General features: G+C 40.3%; 1 protein-coding gene across 4 annotated transcripts in view; it reads left to right on the top strand.

The window, feature by feature from the left end:
- dmd (dystrophin) overlaps window positions 1-21,189 on the top strand; it is a 225,378-nt gene that overhangs the window by 65,629 nt on the left and 138,560 nt on the right. For all 4 annotated transcript variants that reach the window (XM_086200177.1, XM_086200186.1, XM_086200196.1 and 1 more), the window contains exons 3-8: window positions 7,266-7,358; window positions 8,869-8,949; window positions 10,019-10,111; window positions 14,302-14,403; window positions 16,771-16,841; window positions 17,718-17,836. In XM_086200177.1, the coding sequence (XP_086056303.1) occupies window positions 7,266-7,358; window positions 8,869-8,949; window positions 10,019-10,111; window positions 14,302-14,403; window positions 16,771-16,841; window positions 17,718-17,836 (559 nt within the window). The remainder of the gene's footprint in view (window positions 1-7,265; window positions 7,359-8,868; window positions 8,950-10,018; window positions 10,112-14,301; window positions 14,404-16,770; window positions 16,842-17,717; window positions 17,837-21,189) is intronic.

Genomic DNA, 21,189 nt, shown 5'->3' with positions numbered 1-21,189 from the left:
GGGTTTTTCTTTTCCATGAGTCAGAATGGACAAATAAATCTGAGAGAGCAAAACCCAGGGAGGTAGAGGACAGACAGAGCAGCCAGGTGTTAATTTCACACCCTGGCTGTCACTGTTTGCTCAGGTCTTCAAAAACAGCGGAGGAACTCTGCAGGAGAGAAGAAAAGAGGAGACACCACGAAGCTGCGGAGATGAGAGGAACGACAAGGAAAAATAGAGGACAGAATATTCAAATAGTCGAAGAGCAAAACCCTTTGTGTCTTTCCTACTATCTAACAGGTGGAATGTTTTAGAGTAGAGGGAAATTAGCTGGAAAATGCCTGGAATTTTACAAGATATAAGGGAACAATTAGAGGGGAAAAAATGTACTATATACTTTGAAAACACACATATTTACATTAATATCATCCAGCTTCCATCCTGTTAAACTTGAACTTTCTTCGTTGGAAAGTCACCATGTAGGTCAACTCACTTGTGCTGAAGAATATAAATGCTCATTTACACTTTTGAGGGATTATTTTCTGCCACTTTTGGTGAAACTATGTTCATTCTATTACAAAAGAGGAGGTGAGGTGATTTAAACTTATGAAATTAGCGTTCACCATCAGTGATTTTACTCCAGCTCAGGCTGCATATGTTGGTCATTTTTCACCCCCAGTAATAATTACAGCTGAAATGACCTTATGTTTTTCAGTGGAGCGCTGGTTCTCTGGTAATTTAAATCCTGTCTGGAGCCACGTCCTTGCATTTTAGAGCGGATTTCTTAGGAGAAGTTCTACTGTGCTGATTTGATAGATGACAACATGTTAACACCTATTTACGGGCCCATTTAAGCACCAATGAACAGATTATACTAAAGTACTCTACATCTTGCTTGGCATCCCCCCAGTGCAAATTTGTATATAGCCAGACTAAACATAATCCAGTAATATAATCTCATGATAATTCAACAAACCACCATCACTGTGCTCCTCTAGGATAATTCTTGCTCTTGTGAAATTACTTAATCTCGATAATCCCTGCATATATTTTACCGTCCTCTTTACAGTCCAGTGCTTGCGTTTGCCAGCCAAGGACTGCGTTTTCCTTCCAGCAAACTTCAAATCTAGCAAACACAAATCTTTTATCCTCTTTATACCTACCAACAGAAGCTTTATTTTTTTTAATCCCCTCTCATTTTTCAGTGTTCTCACTTCCCGCCCTCGCCTCCTCTCCTCACCTCTCACCTGAGAAGCCAGGGAGAGGAGAAAGAGGAGTCGAGGCATTTAACAAAATGAGACATGGGCGCTCCTCCGCTGAAAGACTTGTCAATTAAATCCGACGTGCTGCTCAGTTGCATCATCTGTCCTTTGTATTTTTAGACATCATTTTTTTAGATCTCTGTCAGATGAAGGCTCAGACGTGTTAACTTTTGATTCACAAGGTGACAAGACAAGAATGCAAAGACGTGGTATGCAGTCGTGCTCTCATTGTTACTATATTTGGGATACAGCTGTTTCTAACTTTATATATCATCTGTCATTGGTGGGCGTAGCCTGCAGTATTACACAACAACTACATGTATGTCATTGTTGCCAGGCAGAATGTTTTCACACAGCAGGCGACCGTTTAAGAGCTGACGACTGATTTTAGCTCCATGCTCTCATACAAGCTCATCAAACAGAAAACGTGTGGCCCTTCACTTAATTTATTAATAAAGTGTCACTTCCTTCGTCACAAAAAGGTCTTAGAATGTTTAGTTGCGCATGTAGACTACAAACTTTATTTGGGTTCTTCGGGATGTCCAAAGTTCTTTTTTGTTTAACGTTTAAAATTGAATTTCATTGAGTTTTGTCCACCTCTATGTTCCACGCCTCTTTTAAACACTTCGGGTGCTGAAAAGACTTCCACAAGCCTCCTCTGTCCTCCTGATGCGCGTTAGGAATTAAGACATCCTTCAAGATGACAAGCTGAGATTGATTTCTGGGTCGCAGGCAGGAGGATGAAGGAGGGAGGACATGAGGAGGTAGAAAATGGGAAAATGAGAAGGGCCCTCAAAAAATGGCTGGCAAGTCTAAGAGTTCCAGAAGAGAAACAGGAAGTCCCGACAAAGCTTGAACCAAAAGCTCGATCACTAATAATCCAGTGAAGGAAATCTTTACAAATGTGCAGTATGTTGAAAATGCACAACAGGGCAGCAACGAGGTAGAAGTCCTGCTGCATTTCTCTGTTAAGTACAGACATTGATCCTGTGAGCCAACTAGCCAGTCTTAAAAATCTATTTTCATCATGTTTTTCAGCATAAAATGTTCTTAGGCTATGACCGATAAGTTGTACAGCCTCCAGAATATAGATAGATAAGAGTAAAACTGGCAAGTTTGGTCTTTACTGAGGAGCAGATTTCTGGCTCGGTGGATCAGACAAAAAAAAACCTCAAAAAATCTCCTTTTGAGAAAACATGAAAAATCATATTTTATTCAGCGTTTTTTTTTTTTTTTTTTTTTACTAGATGAACACACAAGGCCTATTGATCCAGAACAACATTTTTATTCTTTTTTATTTCAATGTTGTAATGTTTCTGTGAGATATGTTGGTTGAGGGAGCTGCAAAGGAGCAAAAGTAAACACCTTACTATGTGTTTTTTAGCTGTTTTTGGTCCGTACGCATACACACATTCAACCGTGTGTCTTGGTTACTGCTTTAGCGCCTCCTCTGCTCAGTCCGGTACCTGCTTGTACTTGGAGGAGCAGCACCTTGGTGAAATTGCTCTCTGTCAGGTGGAAGGATGTGCCCATGCCTCCCAGAGTAAAGACAGCTTAGAGGTTAAATTAACAAAGTGCAACTGGGAAGAAAAACAGAGTGAAAAGCCCAAAAAATATGTGGGGTAGTTCTTTGACTTGAACCTTCCAGGATAATTTTAATTATATATGCTGCTGCTGTAGAATCTTCCTGGAAACTACAATTAGCAACATCCTTGTCTGTGCATCTGTATCCACTTCTAATTCCTGCACTCAGAGAACAAGACTATGAATTAAATAAAGACATCTGACAGCTTCCAAGGATGCTAATAGCAGTCTGTACGGCAGCTCAACTCTAAAGCTCATCCCACAGTGCATATGCTTGGAAGACATCTAAAAGCTGCTTTTATTCTCTCAGAGTGCGTTTTTGTTAGGATGCTTTCTATAAAATAAGATGAACTATCCCCCCTTTCCCATTTGCTAGAAGCCTTATTGTCTTTGCTGTTTGTGTGTGTGTGTGTGTGTGTGTGTGTGTGTGTGTGTGTGTGTGTGTGTGTGTGTGTGTGTGTGTGTGTGTGTGTGTGTGTGTGAGGGAGGGGTGCAAATGAAGATGAAACCCAGGTACGCTTGTGTTTTCATGTCATTTATCAGATAGAGTTGCTCCTCGACTTCCATACCTGACTGAATTAACCTTCCAGGAAGCCCCCCTGCGGTCCGACTGGGCTGTGTGCTTACTTACTCACTACTCTCCCTCCCCCATGCCACTGGTCATTCATCTTTCCCAGTATGTCCAAATGTCAAGCCTGCCCCCTATAAATCATAATTTTATACTACTAATGTAGTTTGCCAAACACGTATTGAATGTAATTGGGGTTTTTTTTCCCAGTTGAAGGAAGTACTACGAATTTGACACATGGATTCATTTCCAGCTGATTAAATTAGTGTAGTTCCTTCCTAACACAAGTGTGCAACAAGTCCTGCAACACACAAGAACATTTCTTCCTCTCATGTGATCTCATAAATCCACACATGATGCCTTCTGCTCTTCGGATATGATGTTTTACCGAGCAATTGTACTAACCTGTGGAAAAAAAAAGAGGTATAGCCAGGCATTTTGAGGAAGTACTGAAAGATAAAAGCCATGGTCTCATGTAGACAGCAAAGTGGTTTTCCTGCTATTTAAAGGGCAGAAGTTCAGACCTCAGGCTTTAGATGGCTTAAATAGGGCTTGAAGACTTTTTAATTTCCATTTATGTCATGAAGACATTCCGAACGTCAGTCAAGCGTTACTATTAAGCAGCACAGCCTCCTTACTCTATCTGCCAAGCTCATAAAACACTGTAGCGGAGCAAAAGTAGAAATGAAATACATTGCCTCCTCTTTGACAACTGCACCTCCAAGGCCAAAATATAGTTGTAAGTGAAGTGAGAATTTGGATGTGACTCAGGCTGCGAGTGTGGGCGACACGTTCGCTGTCACAGGGCTTTCTAAACTGTAATCTACAGTAATGTTGATCCCCTCGCCCACGGAAGAAAGTTTTTTTTTTTTCGTACACACTCACACACTTTATGGATTACCTCATTTATAGCATATTGTCCTCAGCCTGGAGGATTTTGAACGTCTGTGTTTATGAGTCATTAAAAAGATTTAAGGGACAAACACACACACATTCACAGGTGTTGTCAGTCTGGTCACGTGCTGGCGGAGGGCATGCTGAGGATGTTTGTGTGTGTGTGAGGTTAGCATAATGTAGTAAGAGTTTGTATGTTGCGTGTGCGCGCGCTCGTGTGTGTGTGTGTGTGTGTACCCGCTGCATGGGTGTAGCAACTACTTGTGTGGATGGAAATCTCAATTTCAGCGGGGAGAAGACAGAAAGATACATAAATGCAAAAAATACCAAACAACAAACAAACAAACAAAGAAACAAGTGAGTGCCTCTGAGAAACAGCTTGTGATTTCACACTTATTCGTTTGGCAGATGCAGAGAACATGCTGCCCTTCACATTACCCCTAAAACTCCATTCTCAGTGTTTTGGTAAATCAGGATATCTTTTTTTTTTTTTTTTAATATTTATGTGGAACAACATATCCAATCACCTTGCTGGAGCAGCAGCAGCGGCAGACTGCGAGGTGAGCTACGATGCCATAAACACTGCCAGACTCAGACAATAAAGCTAAAGGTTTACACACGGTTATGATTTGGTTATCAGCAGAAGAATAATTAGAGTGCAGGACCCTAGAACCTTTTTTCGTCTCGACATATCCTCGGTTTCCTTGTCATGTCAGAAGGTGAAATTCATCTTCAGCTGTGCAATGCTCCCAAGATCCCTCCTGGCCAGCTGTGCGACTTTGGTGTTTTGTTGTGGGGTTTTTTATGTGTAATTTTGACGATTTGCTCATTTTATGTCACTGCTGCAGAGGAGAAGAGTTAAACGGTTCTTTTCTTGTCTGTTTTTATAATGTTTGTTGGGAGCATTTCCTTCTTTGTGTCACCTGCAGCCAAATTACTGCAGTTTAGTAAGACGAACCTCTGACCCCCTGACGTCCGTGCTATGCTTTTATCACATTGATTTAGCGTTTTTGTTTTTTGTTTTTTGTATTTTTGTTTTTACAGTATGGACACAGGAAGAGATTGAAATAAGAACACGAGCGGAAAAGGATGAAGCGTTAGAGGATGAGTCAGTGAGTGAGACAGTGATTGTAAATTATGAGAAGAGAGAGCGAGAGAGAGAGAGAGAGAGAAGAAAGGCAAAGAAAAATAAGACACTTTCTCAGAAGATGGATAACTGAATTTCTTTATTCTCTCCATATTTCATCCAGTTCCATCTGGGGTATCTTCACTTTCTCCCCCTGCTCCTGTTACTTATCGTCCTTGCATCTTTCCTGTCTTTACCAATTCTTCTTACACTTTCTCTTCATTATATACCTCAGCGGGCTGCTTCTTCTTAATTCTCAAATGATGTCATTGCACTGCTCACCATGCTAAATCAAGTGTTACGGAAAAATTTGTCCTGATTGGCTAATCTGAAATCTGTCTTGACAACTCTTAATTGCAGTAATTCTGTGCCTTATGATAAGTTACGTGGAAAGTAATGGAGAAATGGAAATTCTGTATCCGTACACTGTAGCTTTAGTGTATGAAAATAAAGCCAAAATATTCCAGGTATGGAGGTTGTCATGGGAACGTCATTTGAAACCAAAGAAGTTGTGATTTGGCATGGAGTCCCCCTTGTTGTGAAGTTGTTGTTGTTTTTTTATGCTTCAAAACAAACGGTTCTCAAAGAAAGGTCTGGAAATGAAGCCATGTTTGAGCATCAGTTCACTTAAAGCAAACTCATTAAATGAGCACGTAAACTGGTGGATATATGACAGCAAGTAACTAACACGATTACTTGGCCTGCAGTTTTTATATTTAGACGCTTAAAATGAGTGAAAAACCGTCAAATGAATAGGGAGGTGCTGATCTGCCAATGTCAGATGAATCTGGAATGTGACAGACTAGCCGTACTGCACACATTAACATTTGTAGACATCTTGTTACCTTGTTTATCTCGAACAAGTAGTAAGCTCAAGCTTGTCATTCTGTCACTCTCTGCACACGTTTCATCAGCCGGCAATTAATCACATCAGTACGCCTACATCCCTTCTTCATCGCGCAGCTGCTCTTCATTCCCACGCCTCGCTTTATTGAACAGTCCCAACATCACACCAGACTGAGCAGAAGAGCTTGTACTTGTGCCCATCCAGCTACCTGGAACTTTTTTTTTTTTTTTTTTTTTTTAGAAAAAAAGATGTTGTTTCTCAGTGGATTTATATAAATGTTGCGGAACCTGACGTGCTTTGAGGAGTTTAGAATGTAATCGTGACTCCCAATTTGTCTGATTTGGGGATTACGCCGCAACGCTACCACTCATGCCTGCATCAGGGCTGGACACCAGTATGATATTGATGGTGATCGTCACAGCGAAAACGGAAAAAAAACATTTGGTCGGTAAATTATAGGCTTCGTGTAGATGAAACATATATTAAAGGCTTAAATACCTTCTTTCTTGCCTCGAAGATGTTAATATGTGCCATATTTCTCATTCTTTTTTTGTCTTTAAGCAAGAAGCTGCGTATTCTATCAATATATTTCTTCATGACGTGGCACATCCGTTCCTCCTCACGCTGGCAGCTGTGCGTGCTAAAGTAAAGACACTGCTTCAGCCTGCTGCACCGCCCCCACCGCCACCACCACCACCACCACCGCTGTCATGTAACTGCTAGCTTGTAATCCTGGACTTGTCGGCACTGATAAAAACAAGCTCTTGGGTATTAAGCGTTATCTACACATTAAACACAGAGATGGGCTTGTGATTACTGAAAAGACGTCTCCCAACAATGTTGTTCTGAAGAGGGTTCCTACTACAAGGAACGGTCCGCTGACCTCATTTACACCCTCATCCAGCGCTGGTTCTCGTGGGAATGTTTTGAATTAAAACACCATGTTAATGAATTAAGATGTAAAAGTGTTAATTGTGTGTGTCTGTGTGTGTGTGTGTGTTGCAGACAGGGAAACCACCCCTGGAGGATCTGTTCTCAGACCTGTGTGATGGACGACGCCTGCTGGAGCTGTTGGAGGGACTAGCCGGACATGAGCTGGTAAAAAAAAAACACACCTACACCCCCCCCCCCCTCCCACACACACACACACACACACACACACACTAGCTGGCATAGCCCAAAAACAAACAAAAAACATCATTTTTCCTGCTCTTTGTGGTCTTTTTTTAAAAATTATTTAATTGCTTGATTGATTTCATGACTCATCCAGTTGTGAGTGTAAAAGACGTGTTTGACCTGACTAATTAGTCCTTAATGCAGAAATAAGATCTGAGCTCAATCAAGCCAGGGAGGTTTGATGAGTGATGGGACGGCCTCCATTAACCACGCGTGTCCCATGTGGGCTTTAATAAACTCCCACACGCTTCGCAGGTGCTTTGACGCAGCTGTGGAACAAACACAGCCAGTCAGCGAGGCCGGCTGCTTGTAGCAGCACTCTGATAATCTCCTGCTTTTCTTCCCACACTGCAGCTTTCACCTCAGCTTAACCTAAAAGGTAATCCCTTACCCTGTGAAGAACACAGGAAAAGAACAGCAAAAAGCAAAGACGGAAAGACTTTTACATTCAGTACATGATGTTGGAAAAAGGCCCGTGTTTGTCCGACTTAAGCGGGACTTTTAAAGTAGACGGAGACACGTTATTCCGGGTGAAATCTTGGATATTGTGGGTTGGGGAGGGATTTATTTAGACATTTTTCAAAAGTCCTGCAGTGGTAATTCACCTGGAGCGCACAGTCAAGGCAGGTATCATCACGGTGGATGAAACTACGGCAGCGCAGAAAAAGAGGCAAACTTTATGCTGCCTCAGATTAGTTGTGAGTTTATAATCCGTTCGACAGGGATTTTGCAGAATCTCCAGACCATCGATCTAACTCGCAGACTGTTGGCTGTGTTATGTAATTTCATGATAAAATAAAGGATATGAGACGTAAACACCAAAATATGGAGGGAAACTGCTCGCGTGCCAATGCTCTGTTTCTCAAAAAAACAAAAACACATATTTGGGAAGGTTATGAGCTGAGAGATTTGTATTTTAAATTTAAACAGATTTTTTTGGTATTATAAAAAATCGTGAATGGTCACAGAGTTTCTCGTGTTTTGGTATGTGACGCAAAGGGGAAGCTGAAAGTGCGATGGGACACACCGCCACCTACTGTACTGGAGGTGCACGTACTCTCTCCACCTCCACCCAACCCTCATTCATTCACTTTGTCTTTTTATGTCTTTGTTTTTTCCCCTCCTTCATCTCTTTCTCTCATCTTTCTCCCTCCCTTCCCACTTCTCAGAGAGACCTTATCATTTTTGTCCTTTATTATACTTTCCCCCTTATTGTAATGGCATTCACACACTCATGAACACAAAAACAGACACACGCACACACACACACACACACACACACTCACTCACTCACAAACCTTTATTCTAATGTTACCGTTTGTAGCGCTCATGGATGCCCCCGAGCAAGGTGTGTTTATGACTCTATAATAATGTGTGTGTTTTTGTGTACGTGCGTGTCTGTGTGTGTGTGTCTGTGTGTGTGCGTGTGTAGGTGAGGTTGGAGAAAGGCTTCACACGCGTTCACTCGCTCAACAATGTCAACCGAGCTCTGCAGATTTTGCAGAAGAACAATGTGAGTAAGCACAAACACACACACACACACACACACAACACACACGTGTAAGTTTAATATCATGTGGTTTTAGCTGCATTAACGAGCATTGAACACACCAGTGAGGCCTTTCTAACTCAGCTTGCTCTCTAACTCGTGTGTAGAGACTCTATATCTTCTCGAGCCCTTATCTTCCAGGACACCTTTACTTTTCTGTCTCAGAAAAACATTCATCTTTTTTATGAGGGTTTTTTTTTATGTTACTGTCTACCCTCTCTGTACACATTATTTTCTTGTTTTTCTTTTCCCACTTACTACAAATTTTCTATTGTTTTGCTTTTTTGCCCCCGCCCTGTTTTTCCTCATCTGATACGTTCTCTCTTACCTTTGATACCGTGTCATCAAGATGGGTGTATAAATTTGGCTTAGGTGGCAGTAAAAACACATTTTCTTGGCTGCAAGCGCGTAGTTCAGAATGCATTTGGAATTTGCTTTTTCTTCCATCATGATTTGTAATCAAAGGCAAAACTTTTTTGGCAGAATTGTGAAGACTGGTAACATGTCCGTCTAAATATGAGTGACGAGTCAGGAGATGGTCGAGTTAGTTTCAGAAGAGGAAACATTGCCTGATTCTGTGACACCAAAACCTTTTCAACTTGAATTTTTCATTGTTTTCTGGGGGTTAAATATAGACGCAGACCTTAAGCATACCGAAGTGAAATGAATTTAAACCACATTTTGGTGGATTGGTTCCTTTTTTTTAATGGTATGAAATTGTTTTGAGTCTGTCAGGCAGCTGAAAATTAAAGTCTAACTATTCAATACCCAGCTCTAGTTACTATGTATATGATAAGGAACATTTTCAGCATATCATATACACAATGGTTCTGAAAATACAAAATACAATATACCTGTCTGTCAGATTAATACAAGCGTTTGTAGTAATCAGCAGGAATTCAAGATTTCTTCTTAAAAAAAAAAATTATAATAAGGCATAAAGTTTGAAAATGAGAATAAGAAAAAAGTGGTTTGCATTTTTGTGAACGAAACCCATAACGTGATTCGCCTGTCCTTTCCTCTTCTCCTTCAGGTTGAATTGGTGAATATCGGTGCGGCAGACATTGTTGATGGAAATCACAAACTCATTCTCGGGCTCATCTGGAGCATAATTCTCCACTGGCAGGTGTGTGTGGGTGTCCATGTCTTTGTGAGTGTGTTTGAATGTGCTGGCATGCTGTTGTGACCAGATGTTATGAAAGAGATGAATTTTTACACTTTAAACCTCACATTTGAAATGTTCAGTGCAGCGAGAAGCGCAGTTTTCAGTCGAACTGAAAGATATGTTGGTGTAAAATTATAGAGAATGATGTATTTGAGAGATAAAACAAATAATAATCTGAAACTGTAGATATCACAGTCTCATTTATTTTGACCCTGGTGTGTTTATGTCCAACTGAGTCAAACCAAAGGAAGGTCAAAACTGTGCAAATTCCTTAAATTGTGTGTCAATCAGTTTAATATGTAATTACACGTCTGGTCAATTGAGCCCATTCGGTGGGCCACAGCATGTTTTATAGTGCGGATAAAAAGCCTACAATGAGTGAATTGACTGCCCTGGTGATGATCAGATATTTTCAGCTTCCCCGCCAGGAAGCCTCACGTTAATACCGTTACACAAATTGAATCATCCCCAACATACAGTGGATGTCAGCAGGGTTTTATAGGGGAATAAACGGCAGGGTGAAGCCTACCTCTTCTCAGCTACTCTCCTGTGGCCTTGAGGGGATTATGGACCTTCAACCCACGAAGAACCAAAAAGAAAACACAATTCTATGAACACACGCGTTCGTGCTCTTTCTGTCATGATGAAAATGTAGAAGACAAATGAGAAGAAGTGTCGTGAGATATGCCTAAACACTGCAGAAGTGTTTAGAGAGATTGTGTAAATGGCCAGGATGTCTTGTTGCTGTCTTTGATAAGTACACTGTAACACCGGGTGATTCATTATCAACAATAGGCGCACACACACACACACACACACACACACACACACACACACACTGTCAGACATAGCACAGGACAAACATACATATCTTTGCTGTTTCCTGAGATGTACACAAAGACTTTATGACACACAAAAACTACCCTAGTCTTTAAAAAAAAAGAAACAAAAGAATGCAATTAACCCGGTGACAGTTTCCATCTAGATTCCTGTTCAGTGATATGATGGGTTTCGATAATAGATAACAAAGAACCTGGCATAAATCAGAAGATTAATGTGAACCAATGGAAGCACAACAACGGACATTGTAGCAATCTAGGTTATTGAATATCGCCATTTGTATTGTAACACTGCGATATTCCACGCAACAAGACCATTTTCCATCTTTCTTCGTAGCAATTTAATATTCTTGTCAGTTTTTTGAGGAAATCATAGATGAAAAAAAAAGTATATTGATGACAAAATTAAAACATAAATACATCTGTTGACGACTGCCTTCATCTTTTTCCCCGGGGGCTGAAACGTCAAGACACGCCCCCTCATTGTCATAAGAGTGCAAGAACTGCAGGACTCCATAAAAACTGCAGTAAAAGGACATGATGGCTTTCATTTCTGTGCATATCTAGTCATTTTTGGTGTATTTGATAACTGAAGCTTGATTCATCATCATGATAATGGCAGTTTTCAGATGTGTATATGAAAGATTGCACATTTTCCAGCACAGCTTGTGTGGGAGAGAGTACATCTGAAAACCCTTGAGAACTTGACAGTCAGAGAGCTGCCTTTCAGCCAATGGCCTTCATGAAGCTCATAAGCTGCTGGCTGAGGTTTAGACCTTTTTTAGACTATACATGTGCGGTTAATATATATAGTATAGGTGTATTTCTTTCATTTTTCAACCCTGGTAGGGTTTTGCTGTGTTATTAACGGTGTGTAGGCCTACTTGAATCTTTAAATGTGAACATACTACAAATCAGCTGAATGTTAGTGTGCTGAATGGATTTGTGAGGTTTATTTTAATGCTCTCTTTTCCCTTCTGTTCCTCTTACTGCCTTTCATCCTTCATGCCAACTCATAAAGCCACATTATGCCTCCACTGATGGCTACATCGCTCCATAAGCTGTATTTAAAGTTCAAAATATTTTTATGGCCCCAAGCTAACGTGAAGTCGGTAGTTTGAACTGCTTATATTACACAACTTTTAGCTTGTATGTCATTCCTCATTAAGGTGAATAGCTGGTGCAGATTTAATGATGCAAATAATAGCAAAACACCAGTGTGTGTGTCTGTGTCTGTGTGTTTGCTGGTTGAGTGATTGCATGTTGTCTGTGAATATGCATGTCAAAAGCTGCTTCACCCTGCAGTTTGTGTGTGTGAGGCAATTATGCCAGTCTCTGAGTGTGTGCGTACATCTCTATCAGCATGAAAGTGTGTGTGTGCGTGTGTGTGTGTGTGTGTGTGTGTGTGTGGGTCAATGTGAGTCTGTTTGTACAGCAGTCTTTGTCAAAGCGCCCTTCCAATTAAAGTGGAAATGCATGCAGTGACCTACTCCCAAATGAGTCCCTTTTTTACCCGGCAGGCCACATTCTAAGAAGAATCGCTAATAAAGCTCTCCACGTGTGTGCGTGCTCGTGTGCGTATATGTGTTAAAGTCCATCATGATTCCCTAGCTGAGAATTCACCTCAACACCAAATTACCCCAAAATCTATTAATAGATTTAGTTGGGTGTTTATGTATGAAGTTGTGTGTGTGTGTGCGTGTGTGTGTGCGTGTGTGTGTGTGTGTGTGTGACGGCAGCACTTTGCATCTTTCAGTTCAAGAATGTGTTAGCATTTGAGGTGTTTTTGATGGCCGAGTTTGAGGCTTACAAGTGTATTTTGTCATTCTGTCCTCGGCTCATCCGTCCAGGCTGTGCTCCGAGCTACACTAACACTCACTGCTTCACTGCATGGGCGTAAGCGAAGTGGAGAAAGAGGCAGAGGCAGAGGAGGAGTGGAGTAAGAAAGTAGAAGGAGTGCTGGGAAACAGACAGCTCCGCTGTTTGTGTGTGTGTGTGCATATATGGCAGAGAGAAAGGTGAGTGTGATATATGCGAACGTAACGCACTGCTGGGCAGTGAAAAGTCTCTCTCACCTCCCCCTGAGTCCTGAACAAGTGCCCCAAAACTGTCACTCACAACTGCAAAAAAAAAAAAAAAACAGCCTGTAAGGAGGCAGCCACATGCACGCGCACACACACACACACACACACACACACACACACACACACACACACACACACACACACACACACGGGCAAGAATGTGTACGTGCACAAGTGTCCTTTATGTGTGCACTTTTGCATAGTGCTGTGTGAAGCTACATCCACTGACAGGCCATGTCAAAACTCTCTAAAAGCAGCATATATATATATATATAAATATAGATATTTTCAAGTGTGTCTTTATGGTAATGTTTTATCTCCAGGCAGCATATTAGCCTGGAATTCAACAGCTGTTCAGTCAGTCATGGGACTTAGTTAAAAAGTTTCAGCCAATTAAGGTGCATGATTTGAAGGCGTGAAATACGATGGGAGTTGTAACACCTTGAATATTTCCACTGGAATATTCTGTGTGTGGAGGTGGCGTGGCCGTCTAGCAACCAAAGGGTCGCTGGTTCAATCCTCATTTCCACCGGTGACCATGTCCAAGTATCCTTGAGCAAGATACTAAACCCCTGATTGCTCCTGAGGGCCCTGCGATGGACTGGCGACCCGTCCAGGGTGAACCCCGCTTCTTGCCCATTGTCAGCTGGGATAGGCTCCACCCCCCTTTACTTTCTATCTGTTTCCTGATGCCTTGTTGTGATAATTCCCAGTTGTTCTTGTGTGTTTACTTCCCTGTTTGTAGTTTTTGTCTTTTCCCGCTTTCCTTGATTGTTCCCTGGTGTGGTTCTTGTCCTCCAGACAGTGAAAGCATATTCATTGTCCCAGAATGTCATGTAGAGCAGCTTAAATGTGTCCAAGTTGGGGGGAGCAACAGTAGTTCTGGGTGAATTTGACAGTTTTTACTACTTTCCAAGAGTCAAAAACTTATAAGTGACTCAGGAATAACTGTTTACATGTGTCGAAGTATCCTGAAGTTATGTCAAAGCAAAATTTGTCTAAATTGGCTAATTTGTTAACTGTCTATGCAATCAAATCTTTATTTTGTAACCTTGACCATTTAAAACCCACGAACTTTTGACTGAAACAAAATGTACTGACGGACAAAGTAAAAACACTCTATGTGAATCGTGTTTGCACGAACGCACCTTACCTTGTGTGTGCGAAAAAATATCAACTGCAAATATGAGCATGTGTACAAATATTCATGCTCTTTTTGTGATTACAGGTGAAGGATGTGATGAAGGATGTGATGGCGGGCCTACAGCAGACCAACAGTGAGAAGATTCTGCTGAGTTGGGTTCGTCAGAACACGCGCCAGTATCCTCAGGTCTGTTCTTTTATTTCTCACTCACTCTGATTGACACTGTCAAAAAAAAAAAACAACAATTCATTGAATGAATGAAGGCTTTCACACTCGTAACAATTAACCTCAATCTATAGGCTGACATGTTGTATTACTTCCGCTGTTTTGTACGGCAGTTCCCGTTATATTCTCAGAGAACTGTCGTTCCAAAATGCCATGAAAAACATTTATCTCATTAATAACCACGTAATCACCTCTCCATTTAAAAGCTTCAAGTCAAATGAGTCCTATTGAGGTGTCATCTTTCATGATGTAGAGTCTATATAAGCTGCCAAACTTTTTTTTAAAAAAATTTTTTAATTTTTTTTCCTCTCGTCACCTGTCTACCTTTCTGACTATCAAACCCAAATGAACAGATTGTAATGAAATTTGGTGGATCGATTGGCTTTGGGCCAATGAGTAATGGATTAGTGTTTGGTCAGGAGCCAAATCTGGGATTAGTGCCATCAGATGATTATCATTTTATAGCCACGAGCATGAAAGAAAGAGACTGAGAGACTTGTTGAGCCCAAGTTTAGAAAAATAAAAATACTGGGGGGAAAAAAATCCAATTAAATTTGTAGTGTTTACATTTTCTATATTTAAACTAACATATTTAATTAAGGTGAGACTGGTGGTTCTCATCCTTGGGGGAATTTTTGGGGATTGCCAAATGGTTTTTGATATTTTTGGACTGGAAATGTTTTTGTTCATTGTGACTATTATGTAATTTGTCCTTCCGTAAGTTGTTTAAGACTGAAAATGTTCCTGCACTTGAAAACTAGTTTAAACTACTAAAACGATACAAATACAAGTCCATACTGACATTTTTTACATGTAACCAGGCCTACTGACCTCATTAAAGTACATGGAATTAATCAACACATGTATCTTTAGGTTATACCAACAGCACCTTTTAAAGAAGTGTACTCTTTAAATCAGGAAGGTGAAGGCCGGACACTGAAAAGTGTCAGTCTGCGAATAAAGTTGTTATACTCTGAAATTGTTGCAGACTTGTTCAGTATTTTTCCTCCTCTCTGTGCACCTTAATGTTAGGATAACCTAATCCTGAAATACTTTAAAAATGTCAATTGTCGTGGCTATATTTGGTGCTAGAGTTTATTAGTCTGGTGAAAAGTGAATTTTATCCTGTTTTATTTGTTTTGCACTTAGTCAAGTAGGTTTTTTGATACTTCATAATCTGGTAGACAAGGCTGTAGCTAATTAATGCCATAAATTATGGCCCTGTTACATTTACTAGAAGTAGTAGTAGTTTACTAGAAGTAGTAGTAGTTTAGTACTTTACTAAATAGAATGTAACAACAATCAGTATGAGCAGTTACATCTGTATTTACCCAGCTATGACTGCCAAAATGGCTGCCGTGGCATTAGGTTGTTTTTTTTTTTGTTTTTTTGTAGCTAGCACACAATAAAAGTAAGGATTTATTTCGAAGTTTGAGTGGAAGTTTATAGTTGAAGAGATGGAGGAGTGAATTTGCACGACTTAAAACAAAAGAAATCACAATGGTAAAAGTGAATTCTGATGTTTTACGCTCTTAACAAGGTAAGCTAATTAGCTGGCTACCTATAGCTGGCTATAAGCTAGGAGGAGTTATTAGCTAATTGGGGGAATATGCTGCGGTAGAAAAGCTATCAGGATTTGTACATTGTCTAGGGTCTTGATATTGTGTATGCTGCCTCACTTGAATGACTGTAACACTAAATAGAATGTAACCACAATCAGTTTGAGCAGTTCCACCTGTGATTACCCTACTATGACTTCCAAAATGGCCGCCGTGGAATTAGCTTTTTCTTGTAGCGAGCAGACAATAAAAGTAGGGATTTATTTCGATGTTTGAGTGACAGTTTATAGTTGAAGAGATGGAGGAGTGAATTTGCACAACTTAAAACGAAAAACAATCACAATGGTGAAAGTAATTCTGGTGTTTTACGCTCTTAACAAGGTAAGCTAACTAGCTTGCTAGTTATAGCTGGCTATGCCGCTGTAGAAAAGTTTTCTGGACTTGTAGCTTGTTTGTGAGGGTCCAAAGATGTTTCTTGAAAGTAAAGCTTGATATGTGTCACAACAAGGAGGCGCAAGGTTTAGCAAACTGTCAGCTGAGTTGAGTTGAGCTTTTTATAACTATGAAACCCTATTTTTTTTTCACTATAGTGCCCTGTCACTCTTTGTATAAAAGACCCAGGCTGGCAATTTGAGAGTGAAAAGACATTTTTAATCGAAGGAACACAGATGAAAATGGAACCCAGTTTTTGGGGGGACTGTATTTCAATAGAAGATGTTCCACTCAATTCTGATGCTGGTACTCTAATGTCTATTATCTGTGTCCTCAGGTCAATGTGGTTAACTTCTCCAGTAGCTGGAATGATGGATTTGCCTTCAATGCCCTCATCCACAGCCACAGGTGCTGCAGAATGACGTGTGTGTGTGTGTGTGTGTGTGTGTGTGTGTGTGCATGTTAGAAAGGAGAGAAAAACAGGACAGTGATCAAAAAATCACAAGCAAGGAGGGCAGAATGGGCGCGTATGAGCTAAGTTACAATTTTACTTTTTTGATGATTATTTTTTTTATTTTTATTCGTACAGGAAAATAAAAACAACATCATAACAGACCCAATAATACCATGACAACATAATTTAACCTAAAAGAAATAAATAATATGAAAAAAATTAAATGTATACTTGCTCCAACTTCTTGGGACAGTTTTTGTCAAGGACCCCTGACATAATATTCAAAGGTATAAATGTGAAAGAGATATTTAGATCAATCGCATCGTGTCTACATTTTTTGTAACAATTTTAAACTTCTACATTATTACTTCTTTAAGTTACAGCACAGTACAATATTACTGGTGTTCAGGGTATTGTTGAGGTGGTTGATTCAAATTTTACCGAACTTTACCTTGACTGGCTTTTTGCTGAGAGTATATAGTACAAAATTAGATTTGAAAAAAAAAATCAAGAGTTTTTTTTGTTTTGTTTAAGCATTATTAGGTCTATCCTAGCTGGTAAGTGTGGAAATAAACTGTAGAGTATACACAGCACAGCTAAAGTAGCTCCAAGATTTAACCCAACTGCATCAGCTCAAGTGAGTTAATTACGGCGCATTTCATTTTCAAGAAAATAAATCTACATGCTGTGTAATCAAAAACTGCTACCAAGTCAGCCTTTTTAGAACGTCTTCGTTTACTCAACATTATCAGCTGGGGATATGATGGCTGAGGTACATGGGAGATTGCTGTAAATTTGAAGAAATTAAAATATCCGTTGCTCCCAACCAGACCCGAGCTGTTTGACTGGAGCTCAGTGGAGGCGAAGACGTCGGCAATCGACAGAATGGAACATGCCTTTAAGAAGGCGGAGCAACACCTGGGGATCGAGAGACTGCTGGACCCCGAGGGTAAGTGAGAGCCACACACACACTCACCTCTTCACACATGGTGACACGTGGTTGGATGACCTTCTGTGGTCACCTGAGTGGAAAAACTTGGTCAGCCACCAATAAGTAGTGTTACAAATATCTGATCCATGCCACATTTTTGCCGTTTTAAGTGTGACTTAAAAAAAAGAAAGGTTTTCATGAACAAATATTGAATATAATAAATAGCATTTGATGTGTGCAACAATGGACGATAATAGTTTTCTAATGTGACCGTAATTCAGTTCTCTTATCAGCTATGAGAGAATCGTATCATATTATCGACAAAACAAATTATTTTGTGACATAATTATATTCTGTAAAATTTTCAGTAGTGTAAATGATAGGTTTTTTTTTCCCCAGTAAAACGCTGATTAGGTAAACTTTAATAACGAAATAACCTTTTTACAATGGTAGGAGTCCACGAGATATAACTCGCTGCCTCAATTTAATAAATTTTTGGCCAAATGATTCCTCAAACATATAAACCCAATAAAGTGAGGGGTTATATCATGTGGCTATGAATTGATTACATGGAGGGAACAAGTTATACCTTGACGTCTTTCTCTTTATGCCTCCAAAAAAAAAACCCACAATAATGTGCAACAAGGAGTATTTTCCTTCTACTCTACCTAAGAGCACATTATTCAGGCAGTAAGTTGCTCCCACATGTGTATCGTACAGGCATGTATAGCAGCACAAACAGGCAAGAAAACCACATCTAAAGCCTTCCCGTGTGAAAGATTATTATTGTGTACACCACGTCTGCTTCACCTCAGGGGGTTTGGTTGGATTCCTGCTGCTCCAGTAGAAACACGCTTCTCACTTCCATCTAGCCTTGCAGTCTCCACCTTGTTGGATAGCAGGATGAACAAACATACAATGCTTGTTTATTAAAATCCTGCAGTGATTCCCGCCCCTCCGCCGCACAATGATAAGAAACACTGTGTACGTTTACACATGAGCACAGCAAGTGACTTCATTGATTATTTAAATCTCCAGCATGGCTGGTGTGTCTCTGATGATTTCTTTAATGTTTGTTATATCAATGTGTCGGGGTTTTTTTTTTTCCTGTAATGATTTACTTTCAAGATTAAAGAGGCTGCTCTCCTCCTGCAGGAAATATCAGGGGACAATGAAGAAACTTAAAGATCTGACACGATGGAAGAAACTATGTTGATTGACAGAAAAGCGAAAAACAAGCAGGAAACTCTTCGTTTATCCAAATCTAGTATTTAGATGGCAATGTGACAGACGTGGCTTTTAAATCCAGTACAAAATACACTCTGATTGGTTAAATTTATGTTATGCCTAAAACAATTAATTTAGAGAATAATCACCACCTCTTTTATTGACCGGCTGATTTTGCAGCCAGATTATTCATCGTTTAGCTACTTTGAATGGATTAGAAACATGCCACAGATGAGCCTGCAGCATCCACTATAAATCATTTAAAACTCGAAACCCTAAAACTCTGGCAGGAATAAAAGAAATACTCCTGACCTCGGCTGGAATTTGTTGCATCACTAGTAGAAGTCAAATTTTACTTACTTTTCCATTCCATGTAACAAAAATATGTTTTGCTCTTGAATAAAAAAAAAAAAAAAGCCTTCAGACAAGCTTCCCCAAGGAATTAACTTGTGTTGTTCTAATCAAATTGTCAACTGTTGATCCAAATCTTGTCACATTTTGATGTTGATGATATGTAGAATCAAAGACTGAGGGATATTCTGTATTAATCCCTCCACTCCCTGCTGCGGGGTGCCGTGTGGAGGCTTGTGAGCCAGCATGATAGTTGTAATCCCTAACAGTTTAAACCCTGAGACTACACATCACGTCAGATGAATTCCCATTGATCTTATAATAAACAATCACTCGCTGGGAGCAAGTGAGGTGAAAACATTATTATGCTGTGCTTGAATGCTCAAAACACTATTAACCCCCTACCTGGGCTTTTGGAACATTTTCTAATCCTTTGAAAGGATTTCAAATTTTTTGTTAGAAGTTTTGGAGCTGTCAGGATGGGAGACGTCGAACGCTTGTTTAATTTGTATTTCTTTGAAACAGCAGCATTGTCTCTGTTGTTAATAGCAGATAACATTGCCATCATCAAACGTGTTCCTTCTTTTTTTTTTTCTCTCTCTCTCTCTCTTTTTCATATTTTTTCTTTCGTCTGTCTCCTTTCAGTTAAATTACTTGTCAGCAAGAATGTTTTAAAGTACGACAAAAAACTGTGAAAAAGTAATCAAAATGGCGGGGGAGCATTTTGTCATGTCGTTTTGTTTCTGCGTGGTGAGTGTTGAATTAATCTGGGTGGGTGAATGAGAATATTATTCAGCTCCGTCTGAATTATGCTCATGTTTGAAAACTGATAGGTGGCAGGAGTGCAAACATTTTTTTTTTGTCGAGTGTAGCTAATGACACAAAATCAATTCCTGATAAGAGTCCATCCAGAAGATGTTCTCTCACTTTTGATTTTTATTGATGATGATGATGATGGAGGAGGTTCTGTCCCCCGTGCTGGTCCGACAACTCCCGTCAGCACAGACTGCGAAGGCCTTTCACCTCTTTGTCACGCTTTGAAATATTCATTGTTTGTTTGAGTCACTTCACAGGCTCATAAGTATGCACACGTATGGCATAGTAGTTGTGATGCATTATGGGACGGAAACACCGAGAGGAGTAAACAAGTGAGGGATGACTCGTACTCGTCTTGTTTATGGAGATTTTCGTCTTCCTTACCCAAACAATAACACCCCCACATTCTTCCGTGATGCTGATGAATCAGTTTTCACCAGACAAAAATATTCCCCGGCTTTATCTATCCATCGCTCTTATGCAGAGCTAACAAACACATCTTCCTCGGCATCGCTGCACTATTTGAACACACACACACACGTCCACGGCTTTGTGCCTCTTCATCTTAATGTTTCCTTTCTTTTCCGCTGTCGTTTCCTCTTGTCCTCCTTTCTCTCCTCTTACTGTCGCTGCCACCGTCCAACCCCACATACACCTCTCTGTTAACATCCCCACAAGCATCAATTCCTTAGCTTTCCATTTCTTACGTTCTTTCTTTCTTCCCACCACTTTTTTCCTCCTTTGTCCACACTCCCCCCCCCCCCCCCCCACCCCGCCCTCGTTTCTATCGCCATTTCTCATGATGTTCAATTCACTGTTGTGTCTCAGCCCTGCTGTCATTCGTCTCCATTAGTTTCGCCCCAAGCGGACTGGCTGGGCTGCAGTCTGTGGCCAACCATTCTGAAATCATCCCTCTATTTAATCTCTTTCTACTAGTTAGAAAACTTTGCTTGAACTTCATTTAGCTCTAATGATTC

Source organism: Aulostomus chinensis, chromosome 1 (assembly GCF_037954235.1).
Source record: "Aulostomus chinensis isolate RoL2024-O1b breed Wild chromosome 1, RoL_Achi_v1.0, whole genome shotgun sequence".
NCBI lineage: Eukaryota > Metazoa > Chordata > Actinopteri > Syngnathiformes > Aulostomidae > Aulostomus > Aulostomus chinensis.
This window is presented reverse-complemented; position numbering and strand designations above follow the sequence as displayed.